The sequence below is a fragment of the Vicugna pacos genome, chromosome 15, assembly GCF_048564905.1.
Source record: "Vicugna pacos chromosome 15, VicPac4, whole genome shotgun sequence".
NCBI classification, from domain to species: domain Eukaryota; kingdom Metazoa; phylum Chordata; class Mammalia; order Artiodactyla; family Camelidae; genus Vicugna; species Vicugna pacos.
The window spans coordinates 45,113,323-45,129,486 of record NC_133001.1 but is presented as its reverse complement, the minus strand read 5'-3'; the positions used below and the strand labels follow the sequence as shown (position 1 = coordinate 45,129,486).

General features: G+C 33.0%; 1 protein-coding gene across 3 annotated transcripts in view; it reads right to left on the bottom strand.

Moving 5' to 3' along the window:
- The window catches only part of ATAD2B (ATPase family AAA domain containing 2B), a 140,800-nt gene that overhangs the window by 113,405 nt on the left and 11,231 nt on the right, over positions 1-16,164 (bottom strand). For all 3 annotated transcript variants that reach the window (XM_072938124.1, XM_006197149.4, XM_072938123.1), the window contains exon 2: positions 1,263-1,414. Coding sequence is in view for 2 of the 3 variants with exons in the window: in XM_006197149.4 (XP_006197211.1) it covers positions 1,263-1,414 (152 nt within the window). In the remaining variant the exon portion in view is untranslated. The remainder of the gene's footprint in view (positions 1-1,262; positions 1,415-16,164) is intronic.

Here is a 16,164-nt window from a genome sequence, read left to right as displayed (position 1 = left end):
GAAACATTTACCTAGAAAAAGAAGTCTGATTCACTCGCCTAATAAATACAGGATACAGATTACAACAGGTAGATCAAGTCTAGGAGTGTAATTAAAGGGCAGTACTCATTTTAAGTAACATCATTATGGTGATCTGGATGTGAGTCATCTCACAGATGAATGAGATCAGGAAAGTGGAAAAAAAAAATCAACAGACTATGTTTCACATATTTTTCTACTTAGCTCCCAGACAATGCAAAATAAAAATCTTTAAGTAGTACATATTAAAATAGGTACAGGGGAGGGCATAGTTCAGCGGAAGAGTGCATGTTTAGCATGCATAACATTGTGGGTTCAATTCCCAGTACCTCCAATAAACAAACAAACAAACAAACCTAATTAAAAATAAATAAATCTAATTTTAAACAAACAAACCTAATTACCCCCAAAATTTTTTTTAAATAAAAAAAGGTATAAACTCTTCAGAGACTAGTAAATGTACAATGCCTGTCAAAGTCTATATAACCTCAAAGATTATTTCATTAAAGACTAACAGTATCCAGAATTTACCTACACTTAGAAAATCAAAACATTGTCAAAAAGGATTTCCCTTTTACTTTTGTTTGCAGTTGGCACATCATCAGTACCTACCTACATCAAAGACTTCGGAGAAAAAAGAAAGCTAAAGATTCTGAGCTCAAAATTAAATCTTTTTCTAAGTGTGTGTACACCTATCCTATCTACATTAAACTACTACCATTTACCTTGGTAAGTGAGTAAAACTTTTCCTAATACATATTAAAACACACACAAAGCAAATTTAAGATGAAAACAAGCAGATGAAAAAATATCTTTAAAAATTAGTTTAGATTTTATTACATTTTAGTGTACCAATTCAAGTAGAGTATTTAATAATTTAAGAAAGGGGGGAAGAAAGTAGAGATTTCATCTTATTTTGAAGTAAAATACAGTTCTAACCATATGTTTTTATTTAAATTTTCAGGACTGTAAACATATATGCACATTCAAGACCTATCAAAATCCTTATTGTTTTAGTAATAATAGTTTCTATTAAAATCTACATATTTTTAGAAAGCAAATATATTTTTTGGCATATTTAGAGAAAGTAGAATTACACACAAAAATTATAAAATAAGCTTAATACAATTTATAGGTATTTCTAGACCGGTGGCTTTACAATTGAAGAAAACTAGCATTAATAACAGTCCTGACTAACATCAAATAATTCATCAAAAAACAATGGATGAGTTCTGTCTTCTCACCTGGCCTGTCCAGTTGATACGTTCCATTCCTCTCGCTGACCAGTACTTCGTGATTTTGATTTGTCTTTGCAAAGAGAATCAGGTTGTTTCAAAGTGCGTTTGGCTGGAGGAGACACGTGGCTATCACTTAAACTACCATCAACTTCAGCTTTCTGAAAGACAAAAGTTTAAAATGTATTTCTTACTCCTATAAAAATACATAGAATTCTTAAATTAGATAAAGTAGGTGTTCGTTCAACCAATAAATATTTACTGAATGAATTCCTCTGCAAGTGTAGCAAAATGTAATAATTTGTAAATACAGAAACAGAAGAGTTAGAAAGATTAAATTTCTACTTAGAAAAGTATGTTCTTTGTTTTTATTTTAGGATGGTTTTCAAGCGTACAGAAAAGGTATGTGTATATACCTTTTACAATATGATTCCTCATTCTTCTCCTAAATACTCAAGTGTATAACTCCCAAAATGAGGACACTCTGCCACATTAGCATCATAAAACTCTTCCAATCAGGAAATCACCACTGATATAACACAAAGCCACTCCACAGACACATTCAAATTTTATCAGATGTTCCAATAATGTCTCTCTTTCTGGTTCAGGATCCTATCCAGAAACATATACTGTATTTACCTATCAGATCTCCTCTGTTTCCTTCAGTCTGGAACAGTTCTTTAGTCTTTCCCCATCTTCATGCCCTTGACTCTAAAGAGAATAGGCTTTTCATTCTCTAGGATGACCACCTGTCTGGGTCTATCTGGTGTTCTTCATAATCCAATTCAGGCCATAACATTCGTGGAAAGACTATATAGACATGATACTATGCATGATATACCTACCCATAACTAAGTATAACCTTGATCACTTAGTCAAGTTGCTGTCTGTCAGGTTTCATCACCGTAAAGTCATTATTTTTCCCTTTGTATTAGATTAATTTATGTGGAATCACTCTGATAATTCACCAATATTCTGTTCCTAATCAAACCTCCATCTACCAGCCATAGCATTCACTGACTACTCTTGTCTTTATCCAATACCATGGTGATTTTCTAATCCCATCACTCCCATATTTTTTAGTTGACATTCTACTTAAAAGAACTTTCCCTCCCCAACCCTCCTTACCCAATTCATTCACTCATTTGTTTATATCAGTACAGACTTATGAATTCTTATTTTATTCTGTGAGTTATAATCCATTACTGTATTCTGTTGCTCAAAAATATAAGATTTGGCCATCAGAAGCCCTCTCAAAGTGATTCCTGCATTGTTTTGACATGTCCCCATCATTCTGAGTACTTCCTTACTTTCTGGCACAAAAGAAATCTCTAGGTTCATCTTGTACTTTCTCTCCCTTCCCCGAGAAATTGAGCCCTGCTTCCTCTTGGTCAAGGATAGTATTCAGAAATCAAGACCTGGGTACTAGGTATGCTCATTATTACCAGTGTTTCACTGTTGTTGAGTCATCTCAGCAAAGAAAGCTTGGAAATCGAATATATAGACATACCTATAAATACATACATCTATACCTATTTCTTTATCTGTGGATAAATAAAGCATAAGAAATGAAACAAATGTGTTATACCAATGGTTCTAATTCTAACTCCACACCTTAAGGTTCTTTCTGGACTTTTTCTGTTTATAAGCCCTCCCCAGTGAGAAACAGGGCTTCCATTATCTTCAATACATTTATTCATTTGCTCCATCAATTAATTAATTAGTTTAATATAAACAATCTCTCAACTAGAGATCACTATCCAACATACTTTCACTATTCCCTCCCTAGCTTCAAGTCTTCAAACTACAGGAGTCACTGTCTTTGCACAGCAGCTCTCTTCTTCCCCACCCTATTCCTCAGATACTGGGCAAGTGAGGGAGAGAATGGAGGAGTCACCTTCTCTTTAGAGAAGATTCAATTCATATGTTAATACTTCACCACTTGAGGTTATAGATCAGTATTTCAAAGGCATGTATGATCATTTTCAATATGCTGCCACATAAACATATTTGAGTTTTATTTCCTCTTATGCTACAAATTTCTTTTAATAAAAATATATTAAAACTATCCATTTCAAAATCTAATAATAAAATGAACTTAAGCCATCAAAAAAACTATCCACTCCATAAATGTCATTTCTGTACCATTTTTCCCCAAAGCAACACATTACACAAATAATCAGTCAAAATGTAGCCACTAACAAACAAAAGAAATACTCACAATATATGTTTAAAAGTATCCAAGTATAACCTATAGAATGAATTAACTTACCAAAAATTTTTTCAAAAAAAAGATCAAGTTTTAATTTTATGCTGTAATACAATTTACCATGAGCTACATTTAAAGCCACTAGATCACGTTTGTACTTTATAAAAGGCACAAAAGGAAAAACAACTAGAATTTCAAACATCAAAGTGTCTATAATAAAAGGATAATAAACATCCAAGTTGTGTAACATACACCACTACTTAATTGTTTATGTTCCCAAGAAAAGCCGGTTAGCTAATTCCAAACTATCCAGTAGAGGACAGAAAAACCATTTAAGATGGAACTCAATCATGTAATAGTACTTAACAGTAAACATGCTTAATGTAGTCAAGAAATGGGTGCTTTTTAGAATTGTATTATTTCACTTCACCAGGCCATTGCCTTCTCCAACCCCACCCTTTAACAGAGTAAATACTGAAGCTCAGACATGAGTTAACTAACTCTAACCCAAAGTCATATAGCTAACAAATGACTGACAGAATTTGAGTTAAAAAAAAAAAAACAGAATTAGGTCCTTCAATTCCCAATACAGTTCTCTTTCTACTACTTCAGACACTCCACCCTAGAATATTTACAAAATACCAAAGGTAAAGAGTGCCTCAGAGGTCATTTTACTCCACTACTCATCCAAGACTTGATTAGCCTCTACATTTGTCATTCCAAATGTGCTCCACCTCAGACTTAGCCAATCAGACACCATTTTTTTTAAATAATCCGAAAACTTTATTGACCTAGAAATATGGCAGATGATAATCAATATTGTACTGAAAGTTGCACAGAAATTTTTACATAGAAAACTTTACATCTGTACCATATACATTTTATCCATCTGAAAAAAAAAATTCTACATTCATTGTTAATACGGAATGCTTGACAACTCTTGTCATTTTTTTAACCATCAGAGTACAATTCACAGTATGAATACCTTTCCAGTAAATCTAACCTCCCCAAACCATGCCAGATTTGTTATTTTAATAAATTCAACATTAAATTCTGCATATAGAGTAAAATCTACATCAAGCCCCACCACCCAAAAGAAAAGAATTTGACAGCAACCTATATTCATTTTGCAGTGATTCAAGTTTCAGTCCCTGAAGCATCATTCTATTTTAATGGTTCATCTTTTAAAGCCCTAAGAGAATTGTTACAAGTAGTTACATCAGTAGGGATATTTTCAACCTTTTCCGTTGTTGTTGTTGATCATGACAAGTGTCAGCCACAACAGCTTCTGGACATATTAAACCCTCAAAATAACCACCCCTCTAAAAACGGCAAAACCAAAATCCCCACAAAATAAAAATGACAAAAAGTTCAACCCAAATGCAGAAACCATTTTTGACAAGATCCCCAGATCATTCTTGTGCACATTAGAGTTTGAAAAGCATTATATAACAGTCACTGAGGAAGAACTGTCATGTGTTCTAAGACATATCTGTGAATAAAGAAACTGATATTTGTAAACTACTTTATCAATTCAGATACTCCAAGCCAGCATTACTCCTCATCAAATCCCATCAGACACCCTTCAAGACCCATCTCTCCCTCAAAAATCTTATCTGCAGAATCTAACCTAAATTTCCCCCTGCTAGCTGCAACTCTACATTTTGGCACTTGATTATATTCAATTTAGTAGTATATTACTTACCATCTTTGAAGTGTCACATCCAAATCTTGAGATGCTAGCAAGACTTTAAGGTCTTTAAGTATTAAAAAAAATACCCTAATTCTTTTTAATTCCACACAATACAAAGTCAAAAAGGGAGGATGCAAGATTTCCCCAAGTGTGTCCAGTAAATTATTAACTGGAATTATTAGGGGAAACAAAGGAAGATTCATGGTCAAATAAGTTTGAGAAACAATGAGGTCGGAGGTTGTTTGCTTCAGAACTTCTAGGAGTCTATGTTAACATGCAGTATAAACTACTAAGTATGAAAGACAGTATATAACATTTCACAAACTTACTGATTAAGCTCTTTATTCATGGAGCATCTGTAGGTATTGAAGTTTCACAAACACATTGTGGGAAGAAGTGCTGTGTATTTACTGAATTAAAGATAAAATTGTAAAAATTTTAAAGTCTAGTCATTTTTTAAATAATGTGAGTTATATAACTCTTTGAATATTTTTAAATGAGTTTATATGTTTATATATTAGTCATTCTCTCATATTCTATTGGCTTTTTAGATTTCCATTCAAGAGTGTTTCTCAAAATGTTGTCCACATACCGAGTCAGAAATCACCTGTGTTTCTCATTAAAGAAACAACCTGCTAAACTAGAATGTCTTGAGGTGGGATATTTTACATGAGAGCCTCCAAATGTTTAGTACACAAAAGTCAGAGGCCCTCTGGCATATAATACAGTTTAAGTATAGCACATCATCCTAACTGCTGCACTATACTATTGTACTACTCTTATAATGAAAGGGTTTCAATCCTGATTTGGCTCTGTGACAGAGACCTCAGAATAAACAACATTACAAAAGACTCCTTCTGTCCAAAGAAATCTAGGGATTCAAGTAAAGCAAATAACCAAGATGTAAATACTACAAAATAATTACTTCAACATCATTTGATTAAATTCAAGCTTTAGGAAAGATTTTACCTACCAGTCTTATACTAAAAAGTTTACCTTTAATAGAATGATCAAAATGCTCAACTTTAACTTCTTCAAAGCATTTTACTAGTTAATTATAACCTAACCCTTTCAGGGAATGCACTGCCAGTTTCAGGACAAAGATATTTAAGAGAGATTATGCAATCTACCCACAGTCATTAAGCAATATGTGTCAAGAGTGATTACAATCCACCAGCAGGAAAAGCATCTCAAACTAAGGGAATAATTTCATTTACCAAACATTTGTTAAGGGCCTATTATGTACATAAGACATAGGGGGACGAGGAGGGCAACAGGTAAAAAAAGATTAAGACCTAGTTAAACTCAATACACAATCAGTAGAACTGACAGTCACCATAATGACATATAGCATACTATAATAAATACTATAATAGAAATACACAATTCTCAGAAAGCAAAAAAAAAAAAAGATAATTGCTAGTAGAGACGAAAGAAGACATCATAAATGATGTGGACTTCATTTTGTAACAACATCATAAAATAGAACACCTAGAATGCTCAGAGGAACATAATTCAAGGAACTTCAAAGAGAAGTATAATAGTAATAGTGTTACATGCTACAGAAAGTAAAAGTACAATGAAAAGTTAAGTCATCCCCACTTGACTTTTTCTCTAAACTCTAACATTCTAAAATAGGTAGATAATTTTTCCAATTTGCAAAAATGATTTTCTCCTCCAGTCTTAGAGTCTCTTAAGCCACACTCATCACAAATATTGAACACTGTTCTACCATAAATCTCGTAAAATTAGGTAAAAGAACTTACATTTAGAAGTGAAGTTTAGAATTCTATCCAGAAATCTAAGAAGATGTCCATCAGGCTGTGGGAAATGCAGCTCTGAGATGAGTGATGTGAGGACTAGAGCTAGATATGAAGCAGCAATAAAAGGGTCATAGTAATATACAGAACGAAAAAACACAAGGGTAGAAGTCAAAAATTAAAAAAAAAACCCCTACATCAAAGGGATGAGCAGAAATAATCTCATATAAACTAGAGAAAAATACAATGTCTCACTCAAACATGGGGAGTGGAAGTTGGTTCCAAAAAGACTAAATAAGATGAAAGTTGATAAACCTGTGGATGACTAATTAGGAGGTCATTATAACTTCTGAGAGGACAATTTCTACAAATGCTGAGGTGGAAATCTCTAAGTGAAGAACTGAATGAGTGGTGAGAATGTACCAGTGATAACTACAGAGCTACTCTTAAATGTCAGAATTAAGACAGAAAGTAGAGAATATTTTAAAGAGGTTGCAAAGTCAAAGAAGTCAGGGAAGGACTTTCTTTTTTTAAAAGATGATGTGGTTTCAGGTAAACAGAAAAAAAGGAACCATAGAAGAGAATAAAATAAAATAAAGTTTTAAAGAGCAAGAAAACTGATAAGAAAAAGATCCTCAAAGAGACATGGAAAAACAGAATAGGAACCTCATTTCCCCAGGCTACATCAGAAAGTATATGGGTGCAATCAATCTTTTTTCCAACTTCCTTTATAAGACAGTCTTTTTTTTTCTACTTTTTTTTGTTAAATAAGTATTCTTGTTTTCATGAGAAAGCTTACAAGTGCATCAATTTCTTTTTCTCTCATTTGTAACAAGAATCCACAAGGGCAGCAGTTACCATGACTTCAGAAAACAAAACTCACACTGCTATGTATTTTCTTAGAGCCAATACTATTCTACAAAGTCATAAAACTTCAGGCACACAAAATGTCCTAAAATGTCCCAAGAGTACTAGCTTACTAGTTTAGTGTCTCTAAACAATCATCATGAAAGAATATAAAAAGGGGGAAAAATACAAAAGTGAACAGAGGAGTTGTAAAAGATAAATAGTCTATTACAGTTTAAAATGCATTTTTTCTTCCTGGAAGATAAAGATAACTTTTCATCTGAAAATATTACATTACTTAAAATAAAAAGGAGACAATGGGGATACTGAAAAATGCCACAGATTTTAAGTTAGACCGAACCACTCTTACAGTGAGTGCAGCACCACCACTGTGACTCAAGGACTATTTACCTCATAATATTGTTAGAACCAGGTGAGGAAGTGTAAGTAACAAATATTACACTTACAGTCTGACAGTGGATACAGTTTAACATAAGGATACTTGTTTGACTTTGTAGGATTAATACAACTTCATAAACATATTCATTATCTTCAGTGATTCATTTCTTCCACAACAAAATTTACTAACACCTATTATTGTGTTAGAGGATAAAACAATCTCTGCCCTTCAAAAAACTTAAAGCCTAACTCCTTAAATCAGCCAGTAAAAGCCAGGCAGTACAGAAAATTAACAGTGCTTAGAGTATTGGAGAATGGGATGTATACTGATTTAGCCTATTTTAGAACAATTTGACAAAACCTAAAAAAATTTAAAATACGTTATACCTTTGACCCAGTACTTCCACTTCACCTAAAAGAGAAAGGTCATTTTAAGCAACATTATTTATAATATTAAAAACATGGAGACAACCTAACTGTGTACCAATAGGGAACAGTTAAAGAGTGATTGTATAATGATAAAACAAAATAGAAAGTCAGCAAGGACAGATGTGAAAGAATGTACATGATACACAGTTTAGCAGAAAAATTATCATAAGTAGTAAATAAGATATGATTCCATTTCTGTTAAAAATATACACATATAAATAACCCACACATACATGTGTAATGGTCTGGAAAGATGTACACCAGCTTTAACTGTGGTTATCCCTAGGAAGAATGCCCTATAGGAATTAGGGGAGCAGGGGAAGTCCTTTATTTTTTTCTGTGTACCTCCATATTGTTTGAAATACTAATTTCATAATTTTTTACTAAAAATATTTTCCAAAGAGCTGAGGTCAAAAGTCTTGTGTATTCCTTTATCTTCAGTATCTAGCACATAGAGTCACTCAATTAAAGATATTAAAGAATTAAAGAAACTTCCATTTCCAGTTGAACTGTTGTTTCTAATAATCACATGGCCTTGGGCAACTATCACTTCTCCTTAATTCTCCCATCTAATAAACTTGGAGACTTAAGTAGAAAAGCAAAAGCTAAAAAATGAAAATTTTTAAACATTTTCAAATTTTTAACATAGAAACCACTCCCCATCAGTTTTTCTCTTCTTTGTGCATATCTCTCAAATAATTTTCTCCTGTTTCTATACACACATTTAGAATTCTTATAATGTGTCACTGATTAAGAAGGTACAGCTCTGAGGTGGGGCTTCGTTTTGTTTTTTAAAAGTCTTGTTTACTCAAGTAACTGACAGTAAATTTCTCCAGCATGCTATCAAAAGTGCTTTTAAAAAGTCTGCTTTATTATTAGTTTACAGACAAAATTTTTCTAGGTGCCAATATCTGAATAATATGACTTCCTGAAGGAATGAAAGAGACAAGTAATATTTGAAAAAATAGTAATTTTAGATTTCCATTAAGAAATAATGATAAACTTACCACAATCAACATGGATGAAAAACCACAGACTAAAAGACATAAGACCACCAAACAAGAGAGTAAAGGAAAAACCTATGCCTAAAATATAGCACAATTTATGACAAAAGATCAAAAAATCATATGAAGTTTCAAAAGAGAAAGAACAAAACACATACAACAAAAGAATCAGACAAGTATTAAACTTCAAGAGGATGCAAGATGACAATAAAGTAATATTCTTGAAGTACTGGACCTAGAATTTTGTATCCAGCCAAGTTTCCATTTGAAGGAAAGAGTATAATGAAAATAGTCTCAGGCATGTAATGCCTCAGACAGTTTGTCACAAAAGTCCCAGACTAAAATATTCCTAAAGGAAGCACTCACAAAGAAGAGAAATAAGTACAGTATAATAATGCAAGATATAAAAAGTAGAAAATCAAATACGGTACCTTAGTGAAACTTACTGTTACTGAAAAAAAAAGTCCAAAGAAAAGAAAAAGACAAAGTACTTATACCCGTAAAACTTCAAAACTAAAATTCTAGAGAATATAGAGTAGAAAGAGAGGTAGGATACCAAAACCAGGCAAAGACACCATCAAAAAAGAGAATTACAGACCAGTATCACTGATGAACATAGATGCAAAAATCCTTACCAAAATATTAGCAAACAGAATCCAACAGCACATAAAAAAGATTATATATCATGATCAAGTGGGGTTCATTCCAGGGACACAAGGGGGGTTGAACATATGCAAATCAATCAATGTAATACATCACATCAACGAGAGAAAGGACAAAAACCACATCATCTCAAAAGATGCAGAAAAAGCCACTGATAAAATTCAACACCCATTTATGGTAAAAACTCTCACCAAAGTGGATATAGAGGGAACATATTTCAACATAATAAAAGCTATATATGACAAACCTACAGCCAGCATAGTACTCAATGGTGAAAAACTCAAAAGCTTCCCACTAAAATCTGGGACAAGACAAGGCTGCCCACTATCACCATTCCTATTCAACATAGTCTTGGAAGTCCTAGCCACAGCCATCAGGCAAGAGAGAGAAATAAAAGGGATCCAAATTGGAAAAGAAGAGGTAAAAGTGTTACTATATGCAGACGACATGATACTGTATATAGAAAACACTAAAAAGTCCACACTAAAACTACTAGAACTAATCGAAGAATTTGGCAAGGTAGCAGGTTACAAGACTAACAGTCAAAAATCAGTTCCATTTCTTAACACTAACAATGAATCAACAGAAAAAGAAAGTAAAGAAACAATCCCCTTTAAAATAGCACCCAAAGTAATAAAATATCTAGGAATAAATCTAACCAAGGAGGTGAAAGACTTATACATGGAAAACTACAGAACACTAATTAAGGAAATTAAAGAAGACTTAAAAAATGGAAAGATATCCCATGCTCCTGGATTGGAAGAATCAATATTGTTAAAATGTTCACACTGCCCAAGGCAATCTACAGATTTAATGCAATCCCTGTCAAATTACCCAGGACATATTTCACATAACTAGAACAAATCATAATAAAATTTATATGGAACCACAAAAGACCTAGAATTGCCAAAGCATTACTGAAGAAAAAGAAAGAGGCTGGAGGAATAACTCTCCCAGACTTCAGACTGTAATATAGAGCTACAGTAATCAAAACAGCATGGTAGGGTAACCACAAGCCAAAATCTTACAAATGAGTCACAAAAACTAAATAAAATCCAAGATAATACAAAGAAAAATTACCAAACCACAAAAGGAAGAAGAAAGGAACAATGAGGAAATACCAAATCAACTGCAAAAATAAGTTCAAAATGGCAATAAATGCACATCAATCATTAATTACTGTAAATGTTAATGGACTAAATGCTCCAGTCAAAAGATGTAAAGTGGCAGACTGGATAATAAAGCAAGAACCTTCAATATGCCGCATACAAGAGACCTACTTTAGGGAGAAGGAACCCTACTTCAGAATGACACCTGCACCCCAATGTTCATAGCAGCACTATTTACAATAGCCAAGACATGAAATCGGCCTAAGTGTCCATCAATAGATGACTGGATAAAGAAGATGTGGTATATTTATACAATGAAATACTATTCATAAAAATAGTTCAGCCATAAAAACCAACAACATAACGCCATTTGCAGCAACATGGATGTTCCTGGAGAATGTCATTCTAAATGAAGTAAGCCAAAAAGAGAAAGAAAAATACCATATGAGATCGCTCATACGTGGAATCTAAAAAAAAGAACATAAATACAAAACAGAAGCAGACTCATAGACATGGACTACAAACTTGTGGTTGCCAAGGGGGTGGGGGGTGGGAAGGAACAGACTGGGATTTCAAAATGCATAATAGATAAACAAGATTATACTGTATAGCACAGGCAAATATATACAAGATATTGTGGTAGCTCACAACAAAAAAAAAATGTGACAATGAATATATATATGTTCATGTATAACTGAAAAATTGTGCTCTACACTGGAATTTGACACAACATTATAAAATGATTATAACTCAATAAAAAATGTTTAAAAATAAATAAATAAATTTTTTTTAATTAAAAAGAAAAACAGCATGGTATTGGTACAAAATCAGACATATGGACCAATGGAACAGAATGGAGAGCCCAGAAATGAACCCATAAACTTTTGGTCAACTAATCTTCGACAAAGGAGGCAGGAATATACAATGGAATATCTTCAGCTAATGGTGTTGGGAAAACTGGATAGCAGCATGTAAATCACTGAAGCTAGAACACTCCCTTATGCCATACACAAAAATAAATTCAAAATAGAAAGAGAGGTAGGACACTACAAGAGCATGTTCAAGGCCATGTGGTTAGAGGGAATATAATTTAAGGAAAAATAAGTTAATAAGTACATCTAGATCTTAAGGGCAATCACAGACACACACACAAAAAGGAAAATATTTAACTTTAAAATCAGCAGAAAAAAAAGATAATGCAACTTAAAAATAAATGAAGTAAAATCAGCAGAAGATGCACATATATGACCCAGTAGACATATCTATAACACTGCACTCCCTACTGCAGAATCCACATGCTTTTCAACTGTACATGGAACAATCACTAACCATAAACAGTGTGACAAAAATAAACCAAAACAAATTTCAAAATATCAAAATCATATGGAATATGTTCTCTGAGTACAAGAGTATTAAACTGGAAGTAAAGAGCAAAAAGATAATTTGAAAATAAATGTACAACAATTCTGAAAAGTAAGCAATACACTTCTTACCTTTTCTTTGAACCAACGGATCAATGAATAAAGCAAGAAGAAAATTAGAAACTATTCTAAAATAAATTTATTTTTTAAAAAGTATACGTATACCAATAGAATTTGAACATAAAAAAATTAGGTTGAATTTTTTTTTTTTTTTGAGGTACTGGGGATTGAACCCAGGACCCTGTGCATGCCTGTGCATGTTAGGCATGCTCATTACCACTGAGCTATTTCCCTCCCCCCAGGTTGAATCTTAATACAGAACAACACATGTTATTTGAGTATCTGAACAATCAATAAATTCACTTTATATTTTCCATATCTTAATGTTTTCCATCATGTATATATATTTATATTTTTCTACTTCTAATAGAAAATACACATTTTTCTCAAGCACACAAAGAACATTTATCAAAACTGACAATTCATTAAGTAAAAAAAAAAAAAAAAAAAAAGCATCAAATTCCACAAGAGAAATACGCAAACTATGTTATGTGATAGATGTTCCTTGATCTTGGATAACTTATTATGAAAGTATCAGTTCTCTGCAAATTAATCTAGGAATTCAAAAATATTCCCAATCAAAATTCTAGTTGGATCTTTTGAGAACTCTATAATCTGAACTGGAAATAAATATAAAAATAAAAATCCTTGAATATTACAGTCAACTTTGAAAAATAACAAAGAGGAAGAACTTGCCATTCAGGATATTAAGACATACCTTGAAACCACAACCACAGAAACAGTATGGTACTGCCATAAGAATAAACAGACCAACAAAAAAAAAGAATACAGAGATCAAAGCAGAATATATATGGGAACTTGGTGTATTATAAATTGGTACTACAAAGGATAGACTGTCTAGTAAAATGAATAAACAATCAAAGACCTAAACAGGAAAAGTAAAACTATACGTGTGTACAGCTTCACAACATAAAAAGTTTCCCTTACTATGGGACAAAAAGGTTAAAAGCCACTGATCTATAATATTCTTGGGAAAAAGAAATAGCAACTCCAGTAGAAAATTTTAAAATATTAACAAGCATTTTAAAGATGAAGAAATAAAAAAATTTACTATGGAAATAAAGAATTGCTCATTATGAATAATAATCAAAGAAAAGCAATTAAAAGGCTAGATATTACCAAAATATTGGCAGGGGTGTGGGGACACAGGAACCCCTATACACTACTAGAAATGGAGACTAGAACAGCGAATCTGGAGATAATATTTAAGTACATGTATACTCTATTCTACTCATGGGTATTTAATTGCAGCATATAACATACAAGGAGTGCACTGTACAACTCCAAGGGGAGCCAGTCACATAGACTATACTGAGAATGGTGCCTCCTTGACTTTTGCAACACAGTTGCCCAGTAACAATGAAACAAAGAGACAAAAATGTTTGCCCACATGGCACTTAACATTTTAACCTAGTAGTGGGTTGATAAACATTTACTGGTTGAATGAAAGAACAAAGGAATCAGCAAGCCTCACTACCAAAAGTCAGGCTCAATTATCTCCAAGTTCCTATCTGGCACAAACTAGTAACACTAAACATGTTTCAGTCAACAATATGTATCTTCATATATAAATATGCCATATAATGTCTTTTCAAGAGGTTTAAAATGTGAAACATTTTTTTCAAATGGAGAAAGAACACTTATCTCCCTCAGAGATATACAATGATAAATGAATACCACCAAGCAGAGGGAAAGATGGCAGCACAAGTACACATCTAATGGAGATCACAGGCCTCAGATTTGGTCTCTTTATAGAGATTTTTTTTCCCTAAACCATCTTTAAAATATTGGGAAACAAAAATATTGAAAGAAAAAAAAAAAAAGACCTCTACATGATATGTCTTTTCCTCTTCCAACACCCACCCTCTGAAATCAGGCAGCAATTACTGAAAATTGCTGTCCTATATTTCATATCCCTGTAGGCTACTGTTCATACTTCCAGTTCCAATACAATACTAGAAAACACAACACCAGACAGGCTAGTAAAAATCTTTCTATACACACATTGTACAGTATTTCCTGGCTGTACAACAGCGGCCTTCTTCACTTTCTCAGATGTCTATGAAAATTGATTGAATAGCATCAAAGAGTAGCGATAAATACAGATGAGACAAGACATACAAGTGGAGAAGACAGAACCAGATTTAAGTATTACCCTACTGCCTATTGCCTATTTGACCTTCTATAGGCTATTTAACCTCCTTAGCAATTCAATTTACTCCGCTGTAAAATGGGGGGAGGGGTTACTATCACCTGCCTTATAAGGTTGTTGCAAGGATTAAATGAGACAGCATTAAACATTTGGCATGAGATGCTAATTAACCTCAGTTTACTCCTCTCCTTATTAGGCTATCATCAAATGGGCTGAAGGGCAAACTGCAAAAAGTAAACACAGTGAAAGTGAAGATTGCTAATATGAAAATAATTTCAAATGAGGGTACTTTCCACTCATTCACTCAAAAAACTATTTAGCACTATGTCTGGAAGGCACTGTTGCATGCACTCAGGACACAGCAGTCAACATGACAATCTATCCTTAAAGAACATCAAAGAGATCCACTCAAAACATTCAGTGAGTAAAGGATTAGAACTCTTATCTGAGTTCCGTGTCATCTGGCCCCTACCTTGAACTGATTTATCCTGTTAGTAATTTCTCATATGTATACTACATGCATAATTAGAGCGCTGAACGTAAGGGCTATGTCTTATTTACTCTCTATTCTCAAAGTCCAATCATAACAATTTTCACATACTAGATCAGCTCCTTAATAAGCTGTTCATTCATTCATTTAACAAATATTTATTAAGCATCTTCTATATGCCAGATGCTGCACTAGGCCCTGGGAATACAGCAGTTAGGGGGAAAACAAGCTATAGAGGCCACCCTTATGGGGTTTATAACCCAATCTAATAAAAGGGTCTGGGGAAAAAAACTTTAAGCAAAGGTATATATATCTTTCCTCCAGATAAAACTACAATAACAATCTAAAAATGGGGGGAAAAAATCTTATACCAAAATACTTTATAATTCAAAAGCATTTGAAGTTTAGACTCTTACAGCATATATTCATATATTCAAAGCACCTGAAAGCTAATTATAGCCTACTAATTTTAATGTAGATATCTTTTCTATTGTTTGATGTAAGCCACATACAACACTTCTCTCTCTAAAAATGTCTAACTCATATTTAAATAAAGTTAATACATTTTACATATGGCTTCTCCCCCTAACTTTGTACTTCCACAGAACTTTTTATCCAAAAATCCAAACGCTTTTTACTCAATAACTCATTGTTC